Here is a 23,072-nt window from a genome sequence, read left to right as displayed (position 1 = left end):
GCCTAATGCAGTTCCTTTAATCCCAATAACATGTTCAAGTCTGTGTAATAAGATACTGTGATCGACCGTATCAAATGCAGCACTGAGATCCAACAGGACAAGCACAGACACAAGTCCGCTATCAGAGGCTAAGAGGAGATCATTGGTAACTTTCAGCAGTGCAGTTTCTGTGCTATGATGCACTCTGAATCCTGACTGAAACTCTTCAAACACATTATTTCTGTGTAAGTGATCACAAAGCTGAGCTGCAACTATTTTTTCAAGAACTTTAGACATAAAAGGGAGATTGGATATAGGTCTATAATGAGCCAACACTTCTGAATCAAGAGTAGGTTTTTTAAGTAAAGGTTTAATTACAGCAACCTTAAAAGTCTGAGGTACATATCCTGTCAACAAAGACAGATTGATCAAATCCAATATGGAAGTGTCAATTAATGGGAAAACCTCCTTGAACAGTCTGGTTGGGATTGGGTCTAAAACACAAGTTGATGGTTTAGAAGAGACTATTGCTGTTGTTAGTTCAGAGAGATCAACTGGGCAGAAGCCGTCTAAATACAAATCAGGTTCTAAAGATACTTCTAAAGCTGCTGTACTTGATGATACATCACTGATAATAGTGGGAAGGACTCCATCAATCTTCTCTCTAATAGAAACAATTTTATTGATAAAGAAGCTCATGAAATCATCACTGCTGAGAGTTAAAGGAATAACTGGCTCAGCAGAGCTCGGACTCTTAGTCAGACTGGCTACAGCGCTGAAGAGAAACCTGGGATTATTCTTATTCTCTTCTATAAATGATGAATAATAAGCAGTTCTAGCTTTACGAAGGGCTTTCTTATACATTATTAAACTATCTTTCCAGACTAACTGAGACTCTTCTAAATTAGAGGAACGCCACTGTCTCTCCAGCTTTCTTGCAGTCTGCTTTAAAGCACGCAGCTGTGAATTATACCAAGGAGCCAGCCTCTTCTGACTGATTACCTTCCTTTTCAGAGGGGCAACATTGTCCAGTGCTGCACGCATTGAAACTATAGTGCTGTCAACAAGAGAGTCAAGTGTTGCTGGAGTAAAGTTTAGGTAGTCGTCCTCTGTCATATCTGCACATGGCAGTGAAGAAAAGGATGATGGAATTAATTCTTTAAATCTGGTTACAGCATCCTCTGATAGACACCTTCTATATGTAAATTTCTTCTCAGAAACTGTATAGTCAAGTAATGTAAACTCAAAGGTTATCAGAAAATGGTCAGACTAGAAATGCACTCAGAGACTGCAGACCTATCTATAGTTAATCTATATTGTATATAATAATAATCTATATCTATAGACGCCAATGAAGCTTTGTTTTATAAGCGCATTTTTTTTATCCACCCATATATTGTAGTGAATGGTCTGAAACGATTAAGGTCGTAATCCACCACGTCCGAGAGAAAGCGATGCGTCTGCTTAAACTTGTGCATAGATTCAGCTGGCTCGTGTTCCGATTGAAAAGGTTTACAAAGTTAAGATGCTATCTTTCAGATGCGACTTCTCAGAAACGGCAAAGACGGCTTTCACACTGCGACCCGCTACCTTAGCGGGTCCAAATTGCGGTTCTCCTTGTCTCCCCAGTTGGCCATATTAAAAAATGTCTCCAACTTGATGTAGGCTAAAACAGAGTGAAACTTGTCCTCACCTGTCGCTGTTGTTCTGAATCAGCTGTCCATTCTGTCTTTTAAACTCCTCACGTCACGCCACGCCCACGTCCGACCAGCGTCGATTGTGTTCACATCAAACTCGGCTCGGCAAAAACACTAGGGTCCGACGCGGGTCGAAAGGCGAGTCGAGTTGACGCGGCAGCCCGGGTCGTCAGTGTGAACACAACAGCGGACACGCTAAATTCGCGAATTAAACGCGGGTTATTCGGCAGTGTGAAAGGGGCTACTGTTTACCTTCCCCCCTGCGCAGTTAGTGTAAGCTTTCCCCCTGCGCACCCCCTCCTACCCCTCCCTCAACGACAACGAAACAACCAAGCCCCGCCACCTTGTGGCAGGTCGCAATATTGCAGCACGAACAGACGAACATCCAGACCAACAGACAAACTCGGGCGATCACATAACCTCCTTGGCGGAGGTAATAAGACAGAGTTATGAGGGAACACTGTTAACTGTTCACTCTCAATGCCATAAGTCAGAACAAGATCAAGGGTGTGATTAAGGCAGTGAGTCGGTCTGTGAACACTCTGAGAAAATCCAATAGAGTCAAATATAGAATTAAAGTTCATTTTCAGGCTGTCATTTTCAACATCTACATGAATATTAAAGTCACCCACTACAATGACTTTATCTGTACTCAGCACCAACTGGGATAAAAACTCTGAGAATTCTCAGAAACTCAGAATAAGGGCCAGGTGGACGATACACAACACCTTCTGAAGCGTCCTCTGAACCTAAACCTGCCTCACATCCTGGAGCTTGTGCTAAATATGAGCCCAAAGTATGTGAACCAGCACCAGCAGTCACATCCAGAGTTCAACCTGAATACGAACCACCAGTTGAGCCAAGACTAGAGTCTGGACTGCATTCAGCTCTTGAAAGAAAGCCTCTGAAGTAAACTGAAGCTGAAAGTTACTCAGATTAGCTTCATGGTGAAATATTTTAAACCTTCACACACACTCTGGTTACATACTTAGTAATTTACTTTTGCATCAGTTTCATTAGTTTTTGTTGCATTATAGAGAACTTTCCGGCTTCTTTTTCTCTTTTAGAGCAAAGATGGAGACACCTGTGGAGCACCCGGAGGACCCTCCACCCCAGGCAGCTCCAGCTTCAGCAGGTAGGAGTCCAACAGTTTCTGCATGGAGACACCAGTAAGACACATGATGCTCAAACTGACCAATCACAGCTCCGGTTGTTTCTGTGTGGTTCCTTCAGTTAGCAGTGACTGTTAGACTCTTTAACTACGTTATAAACCCTTAATACAACTGCAGCAGGAGGCAGGGTACAACACCCCACATTCACCTGTCAGTCACAACTCTGATATGTAAGGGAAAACACCAGTTACCATGGTGATAAGTGCCTAACAGTCTTATGTGATTTAAATTCCTTTAATCTAAAGATCTCTGCAGCCTGCCATCGGTTTGATGCCATCATTGAACAGAATGTAGAATGAGTTTTTAGGTGATGTCTTCTCCAGAATAACCAGAAACAAGTATAGAAGCCTGTTCTATCCCGCTGATATCTGATCCAACACATCAGCCTTCATATCAGAGAGCATACGTCAGATTAAAGTCAACTTTGATTTGGTCATTGAATCTCTACATTATTTTTGCTCACTGTCAGAGCGAACTCCGCTGCTTATTAAGTTCAGAGCTTTATGTGCAGCTGTCAGGACATTAATGGCAGATAGATATAAACTTTGCACAAATTATACAAGTTTTCATTTTGCTTTTGGAAACAAAAGTCTAAAAATGTTTTAGTTCTAATTGTGTTTATTTTGAAAATGCTTCAGATTTTCATCACTACTTTATAGCATTAGCTTTAATTTATCTTCAAACAGATCCACCCATCAAAAACCATCTGGTTAAATATAGAACAAACCATTTCTGATCAAGTTATCTTTGATCTGAAACAGGGACAACAGCAATGACTGACTGTCAGTTAGGGTGGTGTGAAAGGACACGGATGCGGATGTTGAAAAAAGCAAACTTGATTTATTTAACAAAAACAAAGTACCAACAGAAAGCGCGGCTGAGCCGGATTCAAAAACCTAAACTGTGGAATAATTATTTAACAAGACAAAACACTTGGCATAGCATGGAAAACCACTTAACTGGGTCGTGGCATGGCATGGAGGATGTTGACGGGGAAGGATCTCACAAAACAATGAGGGGACCTGGAAACTAAATACTGTGGAGGGTGATTAGGGATAGAGTGCAGCTGATGGGGAAAACACAGGTGCAGTGAATGAACTAAGTGCAGGGAAACTAAAACATGGGAAAACTAAGAACTAAACTAAGACATGACTAAAACGTGATCTAAAAACCAAACATGACCTAAAACATAGTCCCATGACTCTGACAGCCTGGAAGGTTGATAAAATCACAAGCACTCTTCTTGTGATTTACCCCAATTTTTGGAATACCTTGACTTTCAACCTTTTATGTCATTAAAATATTGTTTAACACCCGGGTCCCATTTTCTCATTTGGTTTGGGTGTGTGATATTAGGAAGAAACACTTTTTGGGAAATCTTGCACACAAAGCGAGCTCCTCTTCCCTGAGCCTCACAGCCATATGAGCAACAAAAGCACAATGAAAGCTATGCTCATGGCATCATTCATCACTGACTGTCAGCTTTAAAATGTACAGGGACCCCTGAAGTAGTCATGATTCACACGCATTAGTTTTACATTTCAACAACATTTACTGAAAAGTGAGATTCGTGTTCATGTCTATGACACCTTGCAGAGAGCGAACTCAACAGAATACGAGCGGAGTTTGTGGAGAGGGTGACAGAAGAAATCATCAAGCAGCTGCTTGATGCCCTCTTAGCAGATGGTGTCTTCAATCGTTTGGAGAAAGAAGCAATAAGCGAGGAAAAACATAAAGCAGATCGGGCACGAAGCCTCGTCGATGATGTAGGAAAAAAAGGAGAGGAAGCCAGCAGGATGATGATGGAACATCTTCAAAAATTAGACCGTACACTTTCCTCTCAGCTGGGTTTGTTGTCTGGCCCATCAGCACAAACAGGTAAGGCCACATATTTCTGTTATAAGGGCTTATATTTTTATATTCAGTTATATTGACCAAATTAGTCTTTTGGACTCATAATTTAAACATCTCTTAAAGAGCTGACATCCCTTAGGGCCCTTTAAGACCAAGTGTGACATGTGCCATGGAGAAAAGCCCACCCTGATAAGTCAACATTTTCTTGCTACTCGAGCACGTGTCAGACCTTTTCTAGAATAGATTTTTTTTTAGTCTCTGCCAATTTGAGATCTACTATTTCAGACAGCTGGTATGATAGTATAGTAATATCGGATCATGCCTCTGTTTCATTTAATTTAAATGCACCCAAAGCTTTTCTTAGGTCCACTAGATGGCACCTTCAATCATTCTGGCTGAAGGATCCAGACTTTTTGCATTGTATTGGGGCACAAATTGATTGTTACTTTGAACTGAATACTCATCAAACATCTGCTGCTATACGCTGGGATGCCTTTAAAGCATTTTTGAGAGGTCAGATGATAAGCTACACTAGCTTTAAACATAAAAGTTGGAAGAAAGAGATGGAACAATTAGAACAAAAGATAAAAAACATTCAAACAGATTATTTTACAAACCCCTCTGAGGCATTATTTAAAGAGCTGAATGAAAATAGAGCTAAGTATAATGTACTGTCAATAAACAAGGCAACCAAAAGCCTAATGAAATTGAAACAGTCTTACTGTGAGCAAGGTGAAAAAGCCAGTAAGTTGTTAGCCTGGCGTATTAAGCAGTTGGAAATTGAGAGAACAATCAATACAATTACAACTGAAGAGGGTTTAGAAACTAGTGACCCACAGGAAATTAATAGAACTTTCAAAAAGTTTTACGAAGAATTATATCACACAGACTGCTCATCTGCAACTATTGAAACACAAAAGGAATTCTTAGATTCGTTCAATTTTGCAACTTTGGATGACGATTCTGTAAAATCCCTAGACTTGGAACTAATTGCTGAGGATCTATCCCTGGCCATTTCCAGCATGAAGGGAGGAAAAAGTCCTGGACCTGATGGAATTCCTATTGAAATATATCAAATATTTAAGGATAAACTAATACCTCCTCTATCAGATATGTATAATGCATCTTTGGATAATGGCTCCCTTCCTCCATCTCTTAACATGGCAGAAATTTCACTCTTGTTAAAACCAGGAAAAACATCCTCCCTGTGTACATCATACAGGCCAATCTCACTTCTTAACAATGATCTTAAAATTCTCTGTAAAGTGTTGGCTAAGCGGCTTGAAACACTCTTGCCACAGATGGTCCACTGTGACCAGAACGGTTTTGTTCAAGGAAGACAAGGTTTTCATAATATACGAAGCGTGTTTAACATACTCTGTGAAAAATCTGGTTGTCATGACACCGCCATTTTGTGTTTAGATGCCGAGAAGGCTTTTGATAGGGTGTCGTGGCAATACCTATTTGAAGTTATGCAAAGATATGGTATTAAAGGGAAATTTCTTAGTTGGATTAAACTAATATATGCTGATCCACAGGCCATGGTTTTAACCAACGGACTGACTTCCCAGCCTTTCCATCTGCTACGGGGCACAAGACAAGGCTGTCCTTTATTGCCACTGCTATTTACCCTGGCTATTGAACCACTGGCTATGGCTATCCGTAAAGATCCAAAATTAGAGGGCATAAAGGTTGGAGATGTAGAACATCGTATAGCACTTTACGCAGATGATATTCTTTTATTTTGTTCTAATTTGAAATATACATTACCCACTTTAATAGAACTGAAGTTATTTGGGTCTTTTGCAGGTTATAAGATTAATGATACTAAATCAGAAATTATGTTCATGAATGAAAATGAGGCACAAAATCCTCCAATACACAGTCCTTTTCGGATTTCCCCAAAAGGCTTCACCTATTTGGGCATTAAGATTTCTCCATATGTTGATAAGATTGTTCCTGACAATTATAATCCAATTGTGGAAAAGGTCACTCAGCTGGTGAACAGATGGACAAAAGTCCCTATCTCTATGATAGGACGAGTGAATGTTCTTAAAATGTCAATATTACCAAAGTTTTACTCATTACGAAAGCTTTTTTCTAACTTCATATGGAACAATAGGCGCCCCAGGCTCAGGTTATCACTACCTTATGATAGAGGTGGACTAAAGCTTCCAAACCTTGAATCAGGGCAGGGATGTTTTATTTTGAAAAAAATAATCCTCCATCCTGGATTTCAATTGAATCACATCAAATCAATATCTCCCCAAACCTATATATGTACTCTGCCAGTAATAACATACTAACTAGCAAGACAAAAAACCCTTACCTTAAAAATACCATTTCAGTCTGGTTTAAAGTCTGTGCACATTTAGCTGAGCCTCCACAAACATTAACACAGTTTTCCCCCATTTATGGCAATAATGCCTTTCAACCTGGTAGGTCTGATGCAGGATTTAAATTTTGGGCATCTCAGGGTACAGCTAAGGTAGCTGACCTATATGATGATAGATCTGTCTTCATGTCATTTGAAGAACTTCAGTCTAAGTACACAATCCCTTCCAAACACTTCTTTAAATATTTACAATTGAGAAGCTTTATCCTAAGTCGCCAAGGCGGTAGCTTACAACTACCCCCTCTTTCTACTTTAGAAAAAATAATTCTCAATTTCTTAAACTCCAGAGGACAGGTCTCTTTATTGTATAACCTCCTTGTGGGTAATTCCTCAGAATCATCACATAATATCCTTCAAGCTTGGAAAGCAGACTTACAGGAGGCTATCACAGAAGAAGACTGTCCTGAAGCATATACTTTAGCTCAGTCACAAACCATAAATATAAATTCTAAACTACTACAATACAAATGGTTGAATAGACTATACATAACTCCAGCCAAGCTACATCGATTTAATCCCAATATTCCAGACACCTGTTTTAAATGTAAACATAGCAAAGGGTCTTTATTTCATTGTATGTGGGAGTGTCCACATTCCTTTTCATTTTGGAAGAAAGTGACAGACGTTGCTAGTCGGATCATCGAGGAAGAGGTGCCTCTTAAACCAAAACTATGCCTACTGCACATCTATCCAGAAGACTTTACCCCCTCTAACAATGCACAACACTTGCTGAATATTTGTTTTTTGGAGGCTAAGCGCTGTTTGGCCAAAGAATGGAAAACAGAAGTGTCCTGTGTTTAGGCGCAGTGGTTGAAAGGAATGTGCTTTTATTTTGCTGTGGAGAGAATTAGTTATACCACAAAAGGCAAGCTAGACACGTTTTGGAAGATTTGGTACATATTTTGCGACTTTCTTGAAAATAATAATATTAAAGTAGAAGGCTGGGATACTGTTGGAATTTGAAATGAGCCCCCCCTCCCTTTTTTTTTACTTTATTTTATTCTATTCTAATTTATTATTATTAATTATTATTATTATTATTAGTTTGTTTTTATTTTAATTTATTAAATTTTTATGTATATATGTATTTTCCTTTTCCCCTTCAAAGAACCCACAACTTTATCAGTTCCTTACCGATTGCTTTTGTTTGTGTGTATTGCATTGAGGCTGAGACATTAATCAGCTTGACATAATATGTAATGTGTCTTGGAACATACATTTGGGTTGTTTTTGGACCACACAACAAGGAATTTCTGTCTTTAAGAGACTTTATTCCTTTTATTAGGTGGACACTTACAGAGCTCATGCTTTCAGGGGAGACTTTTTATATCATTTCAGTTTGTGCCTTGGGTTTGGGGTTGTTGTGTGTTTGTATAAAAGAACGAAACCTTATGGCCCTGTCACACTGTTGCGTATGAGAGAAGCGTATGAGTTGCGTATGAAAATTAATAATATAATTTTCATACGCACGAAAAGTCCTTGAAAATAAAGAATTGTGCGTATACTTACCGTATTGAACCTATGAGTAGCGTATGAGTAGCTTATGGTCAGCGTATTGATAGCGTATGGACAGCGAATGTTAGCAAATGTCAGCGTATGAACAACGTATAACCAGCGTACTCTGCGTATGACTAGCGTATGAGTAGCATATGAACTGCGCATGCCCAGCGTACGTTTCAACGCGCCTACATCAGCAGCCTTTCCACATTGCTCCATTATTGCAGTAGAGTCGACGACGCGCTATCAACATCTCTCGAGACATTCTTCTCGATCATGCCTCCCAAGAAGCAATCGTCGTTTGCCCGGGCCCTGGGCCGAGGAAAAGGCAACAAAACACAAGAATCATTCTCACCCAAACCTGCTGAAATGCCTGATGCACCTGCGGCTGATGAGTTACATGCTTCTGAGCGATCAAGATCCCCAACTCCTCCTCCTGACCGCTCCCGTGAATCGTCGGTTGCCTCAGATATGTCAGTTGCAGACGGGCGGAGGCTATAAATACGCTAGCTGTACGGTACACCTTCATACCAATGTATGGCAACTTATGTCCAGCGTTCTCGACCTATCAGTAACGTACCTATATCGTACCTCTAGCGTATTCAGCGTATGCCTAGCGTATGCTTAGCGTATTAACCATACGCACAAAAGTTTTGAGCATGTTCAAAAATTTATTTCGGCCTCAGCGTATGCCAACGTATGGCAACGTGCTTGAAACGTATACAACCTATGCCTAACGTTCCCCTGGCGTATGTCAGCGTATACCAGCGTATGAGTGATCATTTTCATACGCAACTCATATGCTTCTCTCATACGCAACAGTGTGACAGGGCCATAAGATAAGTGTCTCATCAGAGAGTGAGGGAAATTTAGCTTTAAAGGCACGTGACTTCAGACTTTATTTTCTTTATATTTACGCTCCATACGCTGCTCAGTAACAGGAAATCTTCTTATCTTCCAGTTCGTCATTCAGAGCTTCTTCACAGGTGTCAACCCAAACTCAAGTCTGCTCTGAAGAAGAAGTTCCAGCGTGTGTTTGAGGGGATTCCTGAAGCAGGAAAGAAAACCCCTCTGAGTCAGATCTACACAGAGCTCTACATCACAGAGGGAGAGGTCAATGATGAACATGAGGTCAGACAGATTGAAGCAGCAGCCAGGAAAGCAGGCAGAGCAGAAACATCCATCAGACAAGAAGACATCTTTAAAGGCCCACCTGGAGATGACCCAATCAGAACCGTGCTGACAAAGGGAGTGGCTGGCATTGGGAAAACAGTCTTAACACAGAAGTTCACTCTGGACTGGGCTGAAGGCAAAGCCAACCAGGACATCCAGCTCATGTTTCCATTCACTTTCAGACAGCTGAATGTGCTGAGAGAGAGAAAGTTCAGCTTGGTGGAACTGGTTCATGAATTATTTAATGAAGTTAAAAAAGCAGGAATCTGCAGCTTTGAAGAGTTCCAGGTTGTGTTCATCTTTGACGGTCTGGATGAGTGTCGACTTCCTCTGGACTTCCACAGCGAGGAGCCCCTGGCTGATGCTACAGAGCCCACCTCAGTGGCTGTGCTGCTGACAAACCTCATCAGGGGGGAGCTGCTTCCCTCTGCTCGCCTCTGGATAACCACACGACCCGCAGCAGCCAATCAGATCCCTTCTGACTGCGTTGACATGGTGACAGAGGTCAGAGGGTTCACTGACCCACAGAAGGAGGAGTACTTCAGGAAGAGATTCACAGATGAGAAGCTAGCAACCAAAATAATCTCCCACATCCAGACATCCCGAAGCCTCCACATCATGTGCCACATCCCGGTCTTCTGCTGGATCACTGCTACAGTTCTGGAGAAAGTGTTGGAAACCAGAGAGGGAGCAGAGCTGCCCAGCACCCTGACTGAGATGTACATCCACTTCCTGGTGGTTCAGGCCAAAGTGAAGAATGTGAAATATCATGAGAAAGCTGCGACAGATGCAGCCTGGAGTCCAGAGAGCAGGGAGATGATTGAGTCTCTGGGAAAACTGGCTTTTGAGCAGCTGCAGAAAGGAAAGCTGATCTTCTATGAATCAGACCTGACAGAGTGTGGCATCGATATCTCAGCAGCCTCAGTGTACTCAGGAGTGTTCACACAGATCTTTAGAGAGGAGAGCGGGCTGTACCAGGATAAGGTGTTCTGCTTCATCCATCTGAGTGTTCAGGAGTTTCTGGCTGCTCTTCATGTGCATCTGACCTTCAGCAACTCTGGACTCAACCTGCTGAAGCAGCAAACAAGCCCCTGGAGGCCTAAATGGTTCAATAAACAAGGTCTGAAACATCTCCATCAGAGTGCTGTGAACCAGGCCTTAGAGAGTCCAAACGGACACCTGGACCTGTTCCTCCGCTTCCTCCTGGGTCTTTCCCTGCAGACCAATCAGAGGCTCCTACGAGACCTGCTGACACAGACAGGAAGTAGCTCACAGACCAATCAGGAAACAGTCCGTTACATCAAGAAGAAGATCATCAGTAAGAATCTGTCTGCAGAGAGAAGCATCAATCTGTTCCACTGTCTGAATGAACTGAATGATCGTTCTCTGGTGGAGGAGATCCAACAGGCCCTGAGTTCAGGAAGTCTCTCCACAGATAAACTGTCTCCTGCTCAGTGGTCAGCTCTGGTCTTCATCTTACTGTCATCAGGAGAAGATCTGGATGAGTTTGACCTGAGGAAATACTCTGCTTCAGAGGAGGCTCTTCTGAGGCTGCTGCCAGTGGTCAAAGCCTCCAACAAAGCTGTGTACGTACAACATAGATATATTTCTTTTTAAGTACATTCTTTACTTATTAACAGAGAAAAAAACTCTATTTAGCTTCTTTTATTTCATGTTTTTACTTTATTTCCATAGACGTATAAACAGAAACAAACAGGGAAACAGAATTCTTCCACTAAAGAAATTCAAATGCAGTTTAATTGATTAATCGATCAAGTTATTTCCTTCCATCTCATTTCCTCCTCAGCCTGAGTGTCTGTAACCTCTCAGAGAGAAGCTGTGCAGCTCTGTCCTCAGTTCTCAGCTCAGAGTCCTCCAGCCTGACAGAACTGGACCTGAGTAACAACAAAAAGCTGCAGGATTCAGGAGTGCAGCAGCTTTCTGCTGGACTGAAGAGTCCAAACTGCAGACTGGAAAAACTCAGGTAAGGATTCATGAGCTTTCCAGCTGAGAGCTGATATAATTCTGGCTTAAATGGATTAAAAACAGCTTCCAGGTACCTTGATCAATGAAACGGGTTGATCTGTTCTGCCTTTTGATTATCTGGCTTAAATAACTCTGATAATGAAATATAACGCACACAGTTTAAAGACATACCAAAGTGCTCTTTCACTCCTTTGCATTCCTGTAGATTTGTCCTAAAACACAGATCCATCACATACCCAAAGTAAACTACTTTACAGAAATATGAGCTGTTTTTCCTCTGAATGTGAGCATCAAACCTCCTTTAAATGTGGACACACTGCACTGGAACAGAGGGATGATATCTGTATGGTTATTTGGTTTGAGGTGAACCTGAGCCTTTGTGAATTAGACAGATGTGCAGCCTCTGGTTTGCTGCCATTTAACGGGCAACAAAGCCACAGAATCCTTCAGTGAATCAGAAGCTGAATGTGTTTCCCAAACACACAGAATCCTTCTAAGTGTTACTGGAAGTGAATAAGACATGTTTGAACACACTGGGGAACAAATCATGTCCAGGTGACTTTTATTAACAGATGTCTGTAGATGACTAAAATCAGGATCTGCAAGTCCTGCTGCTCACCAAGTCTGACTCCTAATATTAAAATGGAACATAAAGGATATTTTACAGCTTTTTATCAGACTAAATGTAGAAGCTGTCCAAAAGCAGCTCCACACAGTCCACAGAAATGTTGCTGCTTTTATCAGATATTTCCTCCCCAGACTCCTCAGAGTCATGCTGACTGCATGTTTTCAGCATGTCAGGAAAATGAATAAGAATACTCAGGAATACTGTCTGAAGTTCCAAAGCAGAGGACATTAATTCTCCTGCAGCAAGGGAAGGTTTACATCCAGAAGCTGTGATGCAAATGTTCAGAGATGCAGAGTTCTCAGGAAGCTTTTATAGGCCAGAGAAGACGGATGCTTGCATCTATTTATTTATTTTTTATTCTATTTTTATTTTTTCACAAATATAACAAACAAACAGCTAAAATACAGCAAACCAGATGTGCAGGTGAGATTAAAAAAACCCAGAGAGGTTTATAAGTATATCTCACCTCATAGAAACAAAAAATTGCAAGCCACAACAATAAACAAGACAAAACAAGCTATCTTAAAAGGCATAAAATCAAGAAAAAAAATACAATATAGAACAGAGCTAAATTTAAAAGTGAGTATATGTTAGTGTGATGCATGCTTATGTGTACGTGTGTGTGTGCATATGTGCGTGTGCATGAAGGTGTCTAGCGAACATGAAAATATGCAACTGTGGGCTACACGCATTCCAAGGCATACTTCAGTTCAGTCAAGTCCTTATAGTGAAGGGAGAATAGACGGTTTTAGTCAGGTAAGAGTTTGGTTCATCAGATAGGACCGAAGCCTTTGTTTGAATTTCTGTAAAGAGCTGGACTGGAATGCAATTGGAATATGACTGTTCCAAAGCTGGGCTCCTTTATATCGAATAGACAACTGACAAAGCCTGGTATGAAACATTGGAAGGTGTAAATCTTTGGCCCGTCTAGTATTATATTTATGAACATCACTATTAATCAAAAAAAAATCTTTACAAGGCATGGAAAATGATACAGGCATATAAATAATTTTATAGATGAAAATACAAGTTTGATATATATTTATTTTAAAGATTGATAAAACATTGAGCTGATTAAAGAGAGGGGCAGAGGGTTCTGTTTGGTTGCCATTGGTAGCAATTCTACAGAATTTTTTTTGTAAGATATAGAGCTTATGTAGGTGAGTGGGATAGGTAGCTCCCCAGATGATATTATAATATATGAGGTAAGGATAAATTAGGCTATAATAAAGGGTTAGTAGGCACTTCTGATGAACCAAACTTTTAATTTTGCCAATGATACCAATAGATCTGGATATGTTATTACAGACAGACTGGATGTGAGTCTTCCAACTTAAGGTTTCATCGATTAGAACTCCAATGAAATGTGTAGATGAGACCTGAGAGATGGGATTATTTCCAATGGAGAGACAGGAGTTGGATTTGCAGTATTTTTTGTTCTTTGAAGAAAATACAATGAAATTAGATTTTTTGAAGTTTAAAGATAATTTGTTTGATTGAAACCATTTGAAGATTTTTTTCTAAGTCAGACTTTGCTTTGGCCATCAGTACAGAAAAATCAGAATGTGAAACAACTAAACTGGTATCATCAGCAAAAAGTATAGGGAATATAGAGGATAACGCTGCGGTCAGGTCGTTGATGTAAATAAGGAATAAGAGTGGTCCTAAAATAGATCCCTGAGGGACCCCACATGTTATAGTCGCCCTGTCAGATGTCGATCCATTAATATTAACAAATTGTTGTCGATTATGAATATAATTGTAAAACCATATGTAGGTGCTTCCAGTGAAGCCATAGTGTAACAATTTTGATAATAAAATATTATGATTAACAGTGTCAAAGGCCTTGGATAAATCAAGAAAAACTCCCAAAGCATATTCGTTGTTATTTAACGCAGTGTGGATTTTGTCAACTAGTTGGAGCACAGCCATTTCTGTTGAATAATTTTTCCTGAATCCATACTGATGTTCATAGAGGATGTTAAACCTCTGCAGATGGATCATCATTCTATTGTACACCAATTTCTCCAGAATCTTTGAAAAGCATGGAAGGACAGAGATTAGGCGATAGTTGTTAAAAGAGCCTTTGTCACCAGATTTAAATACAGGGGTTACTATGACTATCTTTAGGTCTCTTGGTAATGTTCCAGACTCTAAAGATTTAGCAGATATATAGGTCAAAGGCTTGATAAATGAGGGAATAAATTGTTTGATCACACATGCCCTAATCTCATCATGACCAGCAGCGGAATTCTTCATATTGACAACAATGTCCATGATCTTCTTCTCAGTAGGAGGGTCAAAACTCAGGAGGGAAGGGTAGCAACCCTTCAGGTACTCAGATGGAGACCCGGTTGAATACATCCTCTCTGACAGAACTGAACCCATGTTGACAAAATAGTGGTTAAACGCATGAATCTGTATAAACTCTATTTTCATCAACAAACTGAGAGGGGAAAGTGGCTGATGTCTTTTTTCTATGCAGAAGCTGATTGATGACTCTCCATGTTTCTTTAATATTATCTGAGGCCTCGTTAAATTTGGTGGTGTAATATTTTTTTTTGGCAATTCTAATTAGATGGTTATATTTATTTCCATATATCTTATAATTTGCAGCATTCAAGGGAGATGGATTTGTCATAAATTTCCTGTACATTCTATTCTTTTTTAGTGCAGACTTGTGGATACCTGGAGTAAACCAGGGTTTGCTAAATGATTTTTCTTTTTTAGTGAGCATTTTAACCAGTGGAAAACATTTGTTGAATGCAGAGTTGAATAACGCTATAAATGACTGATAAGCAAGTTCAGCATTGTCATGCGTATATACATTATCCCACGTGACATCACCAATCAGCTTCCCAAATTTGTCAGTATTTCTTTTGTTGAACACGCTCATCCTTGGGGATTTCGCTATTTCCTGCTGTTTTGCTATAGTGGTTGCAATGAAATACTGGAAAATGATCAGATATATCACAGTAAAAGACACCAGACCTCCATATGTTACTGAGAGAGTTGGTAAATATGTTATCAATCAAGGTCGCAGATGAAGGAGTTATCCTAGTAGGTTTAGTGATTAGGGGATATAGGGAATTAGCATAGAGTAAATTCAGAAAATCAGCCTTGAGGGAATGAGACTCATTTTTAAAAAGATTAATGTTGAAATCACCTATGAGGAAGCATAATCTACCGTCATGATTAATTTTTTCCAAGACACAAGCGAGACTAGAATTAAAATTTGCAATGCTTGTATCAGGAGGCTTGCAATGCAACCGATGATGACATTTTTACCAGCAAAATTATCACATGAATGTATTTCAAGAAAGAGGGATTCGACATCATTACAGGCAGAATTCAGCATAAGATCATCTCTAAGCCTATAATTAAATTTAATGTGTAGATATATGGATACCCCTCCACCAGATCTATTCTTTCTATAATGATGGAGAGCATGATAATTTGGGATGCTGTAAAGAGATGTGAATTCATTAGTTAACCAAGTTTCTGTAAAAGCTATCACTGAGAATTCATGATTTAAAGAAGACAAAAAGTGACAGAGTGAATGAAAATTCTTGGAGAGACTGCGGATATTTAAATGGAGAGTAGAGAATATAATAGTTTGGGGCTCAGGTAGCTCATTATTAAATCTATTAATATTAAGATAATTACAGGATAAAGCCTTTAAATCTGGTGAGTTAAAGAAATTAGAATCGGGATCAAAAGGCTCCATAAATTTTGTGTCACTCTGTGACACAAAGGATTAAAAACCAAATGATCAAGAGTAGTTTTCTTTTTGTAATTTTGATTGATATCAGCAATCAGACCATCATCACTGACATCATGATAAGGAAACATGGAAACACAATTTGCACAAGTCCATGAAAACCATTCGTCCATTTCATGTTCACCAACAGGTGTACATCTCAGATGGGAACATATTTTACAACATGAACAATAGATGATGGAAGACAGGATTAAAGTCTGACAGTGGTAAAGAGAGTTTTGGTGCCTTATGGGCATGGAAATGCTGATGGGTACACAAAAATGCATGAGACGTTTCCTTCTGTCCTGCTGGGAGCAGATAGTGGTGCTGGTACCGCCCAGGCTGTGGGACACTCACTTCTTAGAGCGGACAGCGGTGATCTCCAGAGTGCAGCTATTAATCTCATGCATGCGGCAACATAAGCAGTTACACACAAGCAGAAATGATCATGTGAGCATAAAGGATCAGATTTTTTCTATCACAGTACGTACTGAAGTGTAGATTTAGTTTTGCTGTCCGTTCTGAACATGAACATGAAACTTTAAGAATAAATAAATAAATAACCAAAGTGCAGTTTAAGCTTTTTAAACTCTATAACGGGAGTGAACCGGGCTTAGACCATACAGTGGGATGACATCATTGACGCGTGGAATGTACTTCTCTGTGGAAACTTTTTAAAGTGAGTCAAAGTAAAAGAAAAACAAGTTGTCCTTTCTGTATTAATATGTTGGAAGAAAGGTCTGCCAGTCCTACAGAAAGCATGGCGGTCTGCAGAGCGACACACAAAGGCTGCAGCTACAGAGCCCCGCTCGGCTCGGGTTAGAGGAGAGCAACATGAAATATTTCCACATGCTAAGTAGGAGTTTAAAGGTTTATTGAGGGACCAAGGGGATTAAAAAGACGAGATAAACCTGAGGAATTTAGGGCAGAAGGGCTAAAGAGCCGATCCTTGCTGGGTGATGACACACTCGACTTTGCATGAAGGAGGGAGGTTGGGTGACTTCTCCAGAGGCCGAGGGCCTTAAAGGGGAAGTTCGTTTTTTTAAACCTGAACTTTATTTCTGGCATAAAATACGTTCATCTACTCACCGATAACAGTTTGGTGAAAGTCAGCGTCCTTCGGACACTATTTATATCACTCGAGATCCGCGTAGAGAACCGGGCTTAGACAATACAGGGGGAGGACATCATCGACGCGTGTATAGAAAGCCCCCGGTAGCCCCAAATAACAACAGCATGGCAGCTCTGAGCTAACAGGGCAATAGTACGCGTTCATTCAGTCATTGGTCTTAAAGTATTGGTGAAATAAAGACAGATAATGCCTTATTTAGAGGCCGTATTGTCTGCCCTGTTCACTCCGGCAAAACAGCTGACTGTCAGTGTGAGAAGATGCTTTGCTCACATGGTGTTCTTTGCTGAGCTGAGATCATCAGTAACAAAACAGGATGAGCCGACAACAGCAGAAGATACATCTCTTAGTTTCTGCTTTGGTAGCGAGCATCTGTACTGATCTGCTCATTAGTCCAGTGTTTGGATTTCCTGAAGATGAGTCTCTCAGTGGAGCTGCTGCCGGCTGTGTTTCTGTCTGCTGCTAAATCATGTGACTCTGATGGAAGCTGTGATGTTTAAAGACTGAATGGAAACACTGAACTGAACACTCTGACTCCTCTTGACTTCAGCTTTGTAGCTTCCTGCTGGAGATGGGGAGGTCTCCCAACCATCAGCCTCAAACTGCACTGATTCTGATAGTTAGTCAAAGCGTCCATCAGCATCCATTAATCAGCCAAACTGATCAATCAGTCCACCTCTGGATGCTTCCAACACTTTTCTAAGGCTCTGTAATGTTTGCACTGACTGAAATATTCAAACACAACAAGTCACAGTAACAAGTTCTGCTGCTGTCCACTCTTTAAAGAAGTTTGATTCCATGATTCCATTAAACATCACTGCACCATGTTTTTGTGCCTTTAACCTTCAATAAAACACTGAACCTGATCTCCATTTCTATCACTTTGTTCCCATTTGCTCCAAAGTTGCTCCTGACATGTTTGTTTTCTTTGAAACTTGAATCATTTGGCTGCACAACATGAGTTTGTATGGATGGAGCCACTGGTGGAGCTGGCAGAGTGTAAGAGCTGAAGTCACTCCGTCTTTATTGAAGCAGCAGCATGTTGTCATTAATATTAATGAGAGCTCTTTTTCACTTGTTCTGTTGGACTGTTTTAACCTGCATCCTGTTGGCTTCAGCTCACATGTTTTATTCTTTATTCAGATTGGAGTACTGCAGGTTGTCAGAGATCAGCTGTGCTTCTGTGGTCTCTGCTCTGAAGTCCAACCCCTCCCATCTGACAGAACTGGACCTGAGCAGCAACACCATCAGAGACTCTGCAGCGAAGGAGCTGAGCAGCTTTCTGCAGAGTCCTCACTGTGGACTGAAGACTCTGAGGTCAGACACCATGTTTTAGTTGTTTGTTCAGATTAATATGATGTGAAAGTTGTGCTGGTCTTCATGGTAAAGTCTGTTTTCTTCTTCAGTGGTTCAGTTGATGAAATGATGATTCATTAAATAATGAGAAAACAGTGAATCTGTCAGACAGAAACAAATCTAGAATCACTGGCTGATGCTTCCAGAGCTCCAGAGTTGGTGAATATTTCTGTCTGAAACAACAACAACAGTTTGGAGCAGCAAAACTCCAAAAGCCCGTTAATCAGCTGATACTAACAAACTCCCCTCCAACACTGTTGGAAATGAACAATCTTTGACTTGGTCAGAAAACAGCTTTCATCACAGCAGCAGTTCTCTTCAGTCAGATTCATTCATGATGACAAAATCCAGCCAAAAAGCTTCTCCCACTGATAACTGAAAGGAAATCACTTTCAGTTGAGCTTTATTTCATGAATTCTATCAATAATTCCCTGTTACACAATGTCAAGTCCAGCTGAAAGTGATGCTGACATTTAGTGACTGTGAGGAAAACACAAAGAAGAGTTTATCAGAAGAAGAATAACATGATTGGACGATGGATGGAAGAAAAGCTGAGCTAACTTGTTGCTAGGTAACAGCAGATGGAAGGAGGCTGTGAGTGTGTGTGCAGCTTTTTTATTTCCACTTTAGTCTCATTTCTTCATATTTGAGATGTTTTCTGTTTTCAGATTCAAACTTTCTGTCAGATTCTGAACTTTTTTCCATCTTCTGACCCGTTTTTTCACTTTCAAACTTTTGCTGCTGACCTGCTTTGAGAGCCCGGACGTCAGCTGACGGGGGGGTTAAATCCTGCCTGCCAGAATAACAGAGGAGGCTGAAGGGCCCCCATCATGCAGCCTTCAGGGACTGTGGGAACTGCAATCCTTTCTTAGACACCTCCTCCACACTATATTTCCATGAGTGCTGGTGAAAACAACCTGCAGCTCTGACACACTTTGTTAATGTCAGCTGGTTCTGTCAGCACTCAGCACAGATCAGCTGCTCATCGTCCATGATGGACAGCAGCTTGTTCAGAGTCCTTTTCTCTGCATCTGATGTTAAGGACTCCAGCTCTGCAGCAGCCACAGAGCCAGCTTTCCTCAGCAGCCTGTCCAGTCTGCTGACATCTCTCCTCTTAAAGTTGCCTCCCAGCACACCAGCGCATAGAAGAGAAGGCCAGCCACTAAAACATGAAGAATAACAGAAAAGAGAAGATTTGATATCAAATCAAAGTTAGCTCCAAACTAAAATCAGATTTCTTTTAGTTCTTGTGCTTTAGTTGAAATGATTTAGTGATGTGTGGAAATATCCAAATGTTCAGTGTTTCCACATGTCTGAATTAATCTTGCCTCACATCTTTTTCACCTGCCAAAGCAATTCTTTTCTCACTTTCAGAGACTGAAGCAGAGCTGTTCCTTAGAAAAATCATCCTGGTAAAAAACATTTTTCTTAAGTCATTAAAGGAGAGAAAACACTTTAGATCAGAAGTAAAAATGGAGCAGCTGAAATGTAGCTGTGACTCACCTTTCTGGGTCCATCTGAGAGATCTTTGATCAGTAAAGTTGGGAAAGCTGGATGAAGATTAAACTGCAACCCAAACTGACAGATCTGCTGGTTCTGCTGCTCATTTGAACAGGACAAATGTGCAGAGTTCAGTCACTTTAACTCCAATGACTCAGTCTGCTTTGGGTTTCAGCCTTCACCCGGTAATTAGTGACAGACTGGAGGAAATGGCAAAGCACTGACTCAGCACTTTATTTTAAACATGAAGGATGAAAAATCAGCAAAGTTGAGAGGATCACATGCTAAAAGAATCCATAAAAAAGTGTGCAGAAACCAGAGTGGAATTCAGAATTACACCAAAGAAGAAGAAGCTGTTTGATTTGTGTTTAAAAAAGTAAAAATCCAGAAGTAACAGATGTGCAGCAGAGCCCTGCCAGCACAGAGAGATGGGGCCACCTCTTCAGAGGGCTGTGCTACAAGGACAGAGTGATGGCTTACCGAGGACTGTTGGGCCTAAAGTCAGTCAGAGTTTTCAGTGTCAGATCACCGTGGTAACAGGTGGTGATCACATGACCTGCTCTGAAGCAGGTTCTGTTCAACATTTCATCTGAAGTTCCCAACAGAAAGGCTCCGCCCGTTCACTGATGAGTTTCCAGATGTCCCAGATTAGAAAGAGAAACACAGTAAATCATTTAAATGTGGTCAGGCAGAAGTGATGCATTGTTGTTTATTTCTGACATTAAAACCAAACTCAAAGATTGTTCCGATCAATGTTAAAAATGTCAGATTGTCAGCCATAACTGACAGAAAATCCATGATTCAGCTGCACAATAACAGGTCAGAGTGCAGCAAGTTGAGTCAGTACTGAGGAAGTTTGACCTTTTTAATCATCACATTTAACCAGAATGGAATAATGTTTTCATTAGATTTCATTTTCCAGAAAAGTTTGGATTTTTTTCTCTAAAATGTGACAGAAATAACTTGACAGTGTTTCACTGACCAACTTCAAATGTTGACTTTAATGTAGAAAGAGTCAGAAAAGGGAGAGAAGCATGTTCACCATTAGCCATGGTTACACTATCAGGCCACTGGAAGCTCGTCCAACTTTCAAACCAGTGCTTTATTTTAGCCCAGGGACTAAAGCTCCGAGTTAAAGACCTCTTTGCATTTTAACTGTGTGGCAACTAGTTCTGAAGTAAACCCACCCACCCAGTTAGCTGACGACACCACCGCTGTAGGACAAACGATGACGAGCCGGCCAACAGGGAGGAGGTCCAGCACCTGACCCACCAGTGTCTCCACAACAATCTGGGCCTGAACACTTCCAACAATAAGGAACTTATTGAGGATTTTAGGAGATCCAAGAAGTCCATGCTCCCCTCCCTCCATCAGCTGAGAGGAAGTCAAGAGGGTGGAGAGCTTTAAGTTCCTGGGAGTCCACATCTGGGCTAACCTGACCTGGTCCACCAACATCTCCTGGCAGGTGGAAAGCAGGGCAGAGCCTTTACTTCCTCAGGAAGTTAAACCAGGCCCACCTCCGTCATCACCTGCTGGTTAACCTCTACAGGACCACCATAGAGAGCATCCTGATGGTGGAGGAGGAGGTTCTAAGAAGGGATGCAGCTGATACTGAGGTGAATAGGCCAGTTAGAGAGAGAAATATGGAGCGGAAAGCTAGAGTTGTGGCCGAGGGCAAATAGCAACAAAGAATGGGAGGCAGTCAATAAAGATTTGTCGATAATATTAGATAGATTAGGAGGAAATGCAAGCGATAGGCTAGAGAAGATGGGATATTTAATTTACTCCTATGGTGTAGAAAGATTTGGGGTGCAAGATAGAGAGTTGAAAGAGTACATTTAGTTAAGGCTAGATGGCAAAAAGAGATGGAGAAATTGGTTAAGGAGTTGATAGATCACTGATCTATATAGGGAGTATAGGGAACTATTCACTGAGTGGTTCACTTTTTCTTTAGCACAAGTTTCTTGTGTTTACCTTAAATCCAGTAGCAAAACATAACAATAAAATGTTTTATACAACTATAAACTATTTAAAGATATTAAGTGAGCGTACAAGTGGCAGAAGTAAGTGACACACTAGTGACAGAGCTGGATTCAAATGTGATTTTTGGAAAGGCACATAGTGGATTAAAACTGGTTTGTTCACAGTGTTATGTGGAGGCTGTGAAGTGTTTTCCGGGTTATTGAGCAGCCTCAGCAACATTCTTCTTTCCATACTCTGCTCCTGGGGCTCCAGAGCAGTTTGTGTGTCTCTCTGGCTCTGATGCTGCTGGCCCAACAGATGCTGCGAGGCACATCACACTTTCCACCACAGACCTATAGGAGATATGGGGATGTGCAACACCCTGATGCTAATGTTGTACCACATTAGCTTCCTCCAGGTTAATGATTTTAAAGGAAAAGAAGGAAAATGTCTGTTTGGTTTGTCTTTCTTTTACTTTTGTAAAGCTGTTGTTTTGTGCTGACTCAGTTTTTGCTCTACTTCCATGTTCTGTATTCCAGTCATGTTTCTAATGAAATCAGCTCCTCTTCTGTATCTTGTTAGCTTTACTTCCTATTTTATTTGGGAGAACTTGCTTCTCGTTTGTATCCGGTTCAGCTGTGCTTCTCCCTCATGTTTTCCTCCAACTCCTTATCCATTTCTCAGTTTCCACAGAGGCTGAATGAAGGAGACATTTGTACGCTCAGCAGTTTATCAGAGAGCAGAAACTCAGATTTAAGTTGAAGAAGAACAGATCTGTAGCTTCAGCTTTGTAGCTTCCTGCTGGAGATGGGGGAGGTCTCCCAACCATCAGCCTCAAACTGCACTGATTCTGATAGTTAGTCAAAGCGTCCATCAGCATCCATTAATCAGCCAAACTGATCAATCAGTCCACCTCTGGATGCTTCCAACACTTTTCTAAGGCTCTGTAATGTTTGCACTGACTGAAATATTCAAACACAACAA

At 40.8% G+C, this 23,072-nt stretch overlaps 1 protein-coding gene across 4 annotated transcripts in view; it reads left to right on the top strand.

The window, feature by feature from the left end:
* LOC142366181 (NLR family CARD domain-containing protein 3-like) overlaps window positions 1–23,072 on the top strand; it is a 31,121-nt gene that overhangs the window by 6,432 nt on the left and 1,617 nt on the right. For all 4 annotated transcript variants that reach the window (XM_075447998.1, XM_075447999.1, XM_075447997.1 and 1 more), the window contains 5 exons: window positions 2,744–2,811; window positions 4,445–4,726; window positions 9,556–11,353; window positions 11,575–11,751; window positions 18,414–18,587. In XM_075447998.1, coding sequence (XP_075304113.1) covers window positions 2,751–2,811; window positions 4,445–4,726; window positions 9,556–11,353; window positions 11,575–11,751; window positions 18,414–18,587 — 2,492 coding nt within the window. In that variant the 5' untranslated portion in view covers window positions 2,744–2,750. The remainder of the gene's footprint in view (window positions 1–2,743; window positions 2,812–4,444; window positions 4,727–9,555; window positions 11,354–11,574; window positions 11,752–18,413; window positions 18,588–23,072) is intronic.

Source organism: Odontesthes bonariensis, chromosome 17 (assembly GCF_027942865.1).
Source record: "Odontesthes bonariensis isolate fOdoBon6 chromosome 17, fOdoBon6.hap1, whole genome shotgun sequence".
Classification (NCBI taxonomy): Eukaryota; Metazoa; Chordata; class Actinopteri; order Atheriniformes; family Atherinopsidae; genus Odontesthes; species Odontesthes bonariensis.
Note: the sequence above shows the minus strand (reverse complement) of the source record. Positions and strands in the feature narration are given on the sequence as shown.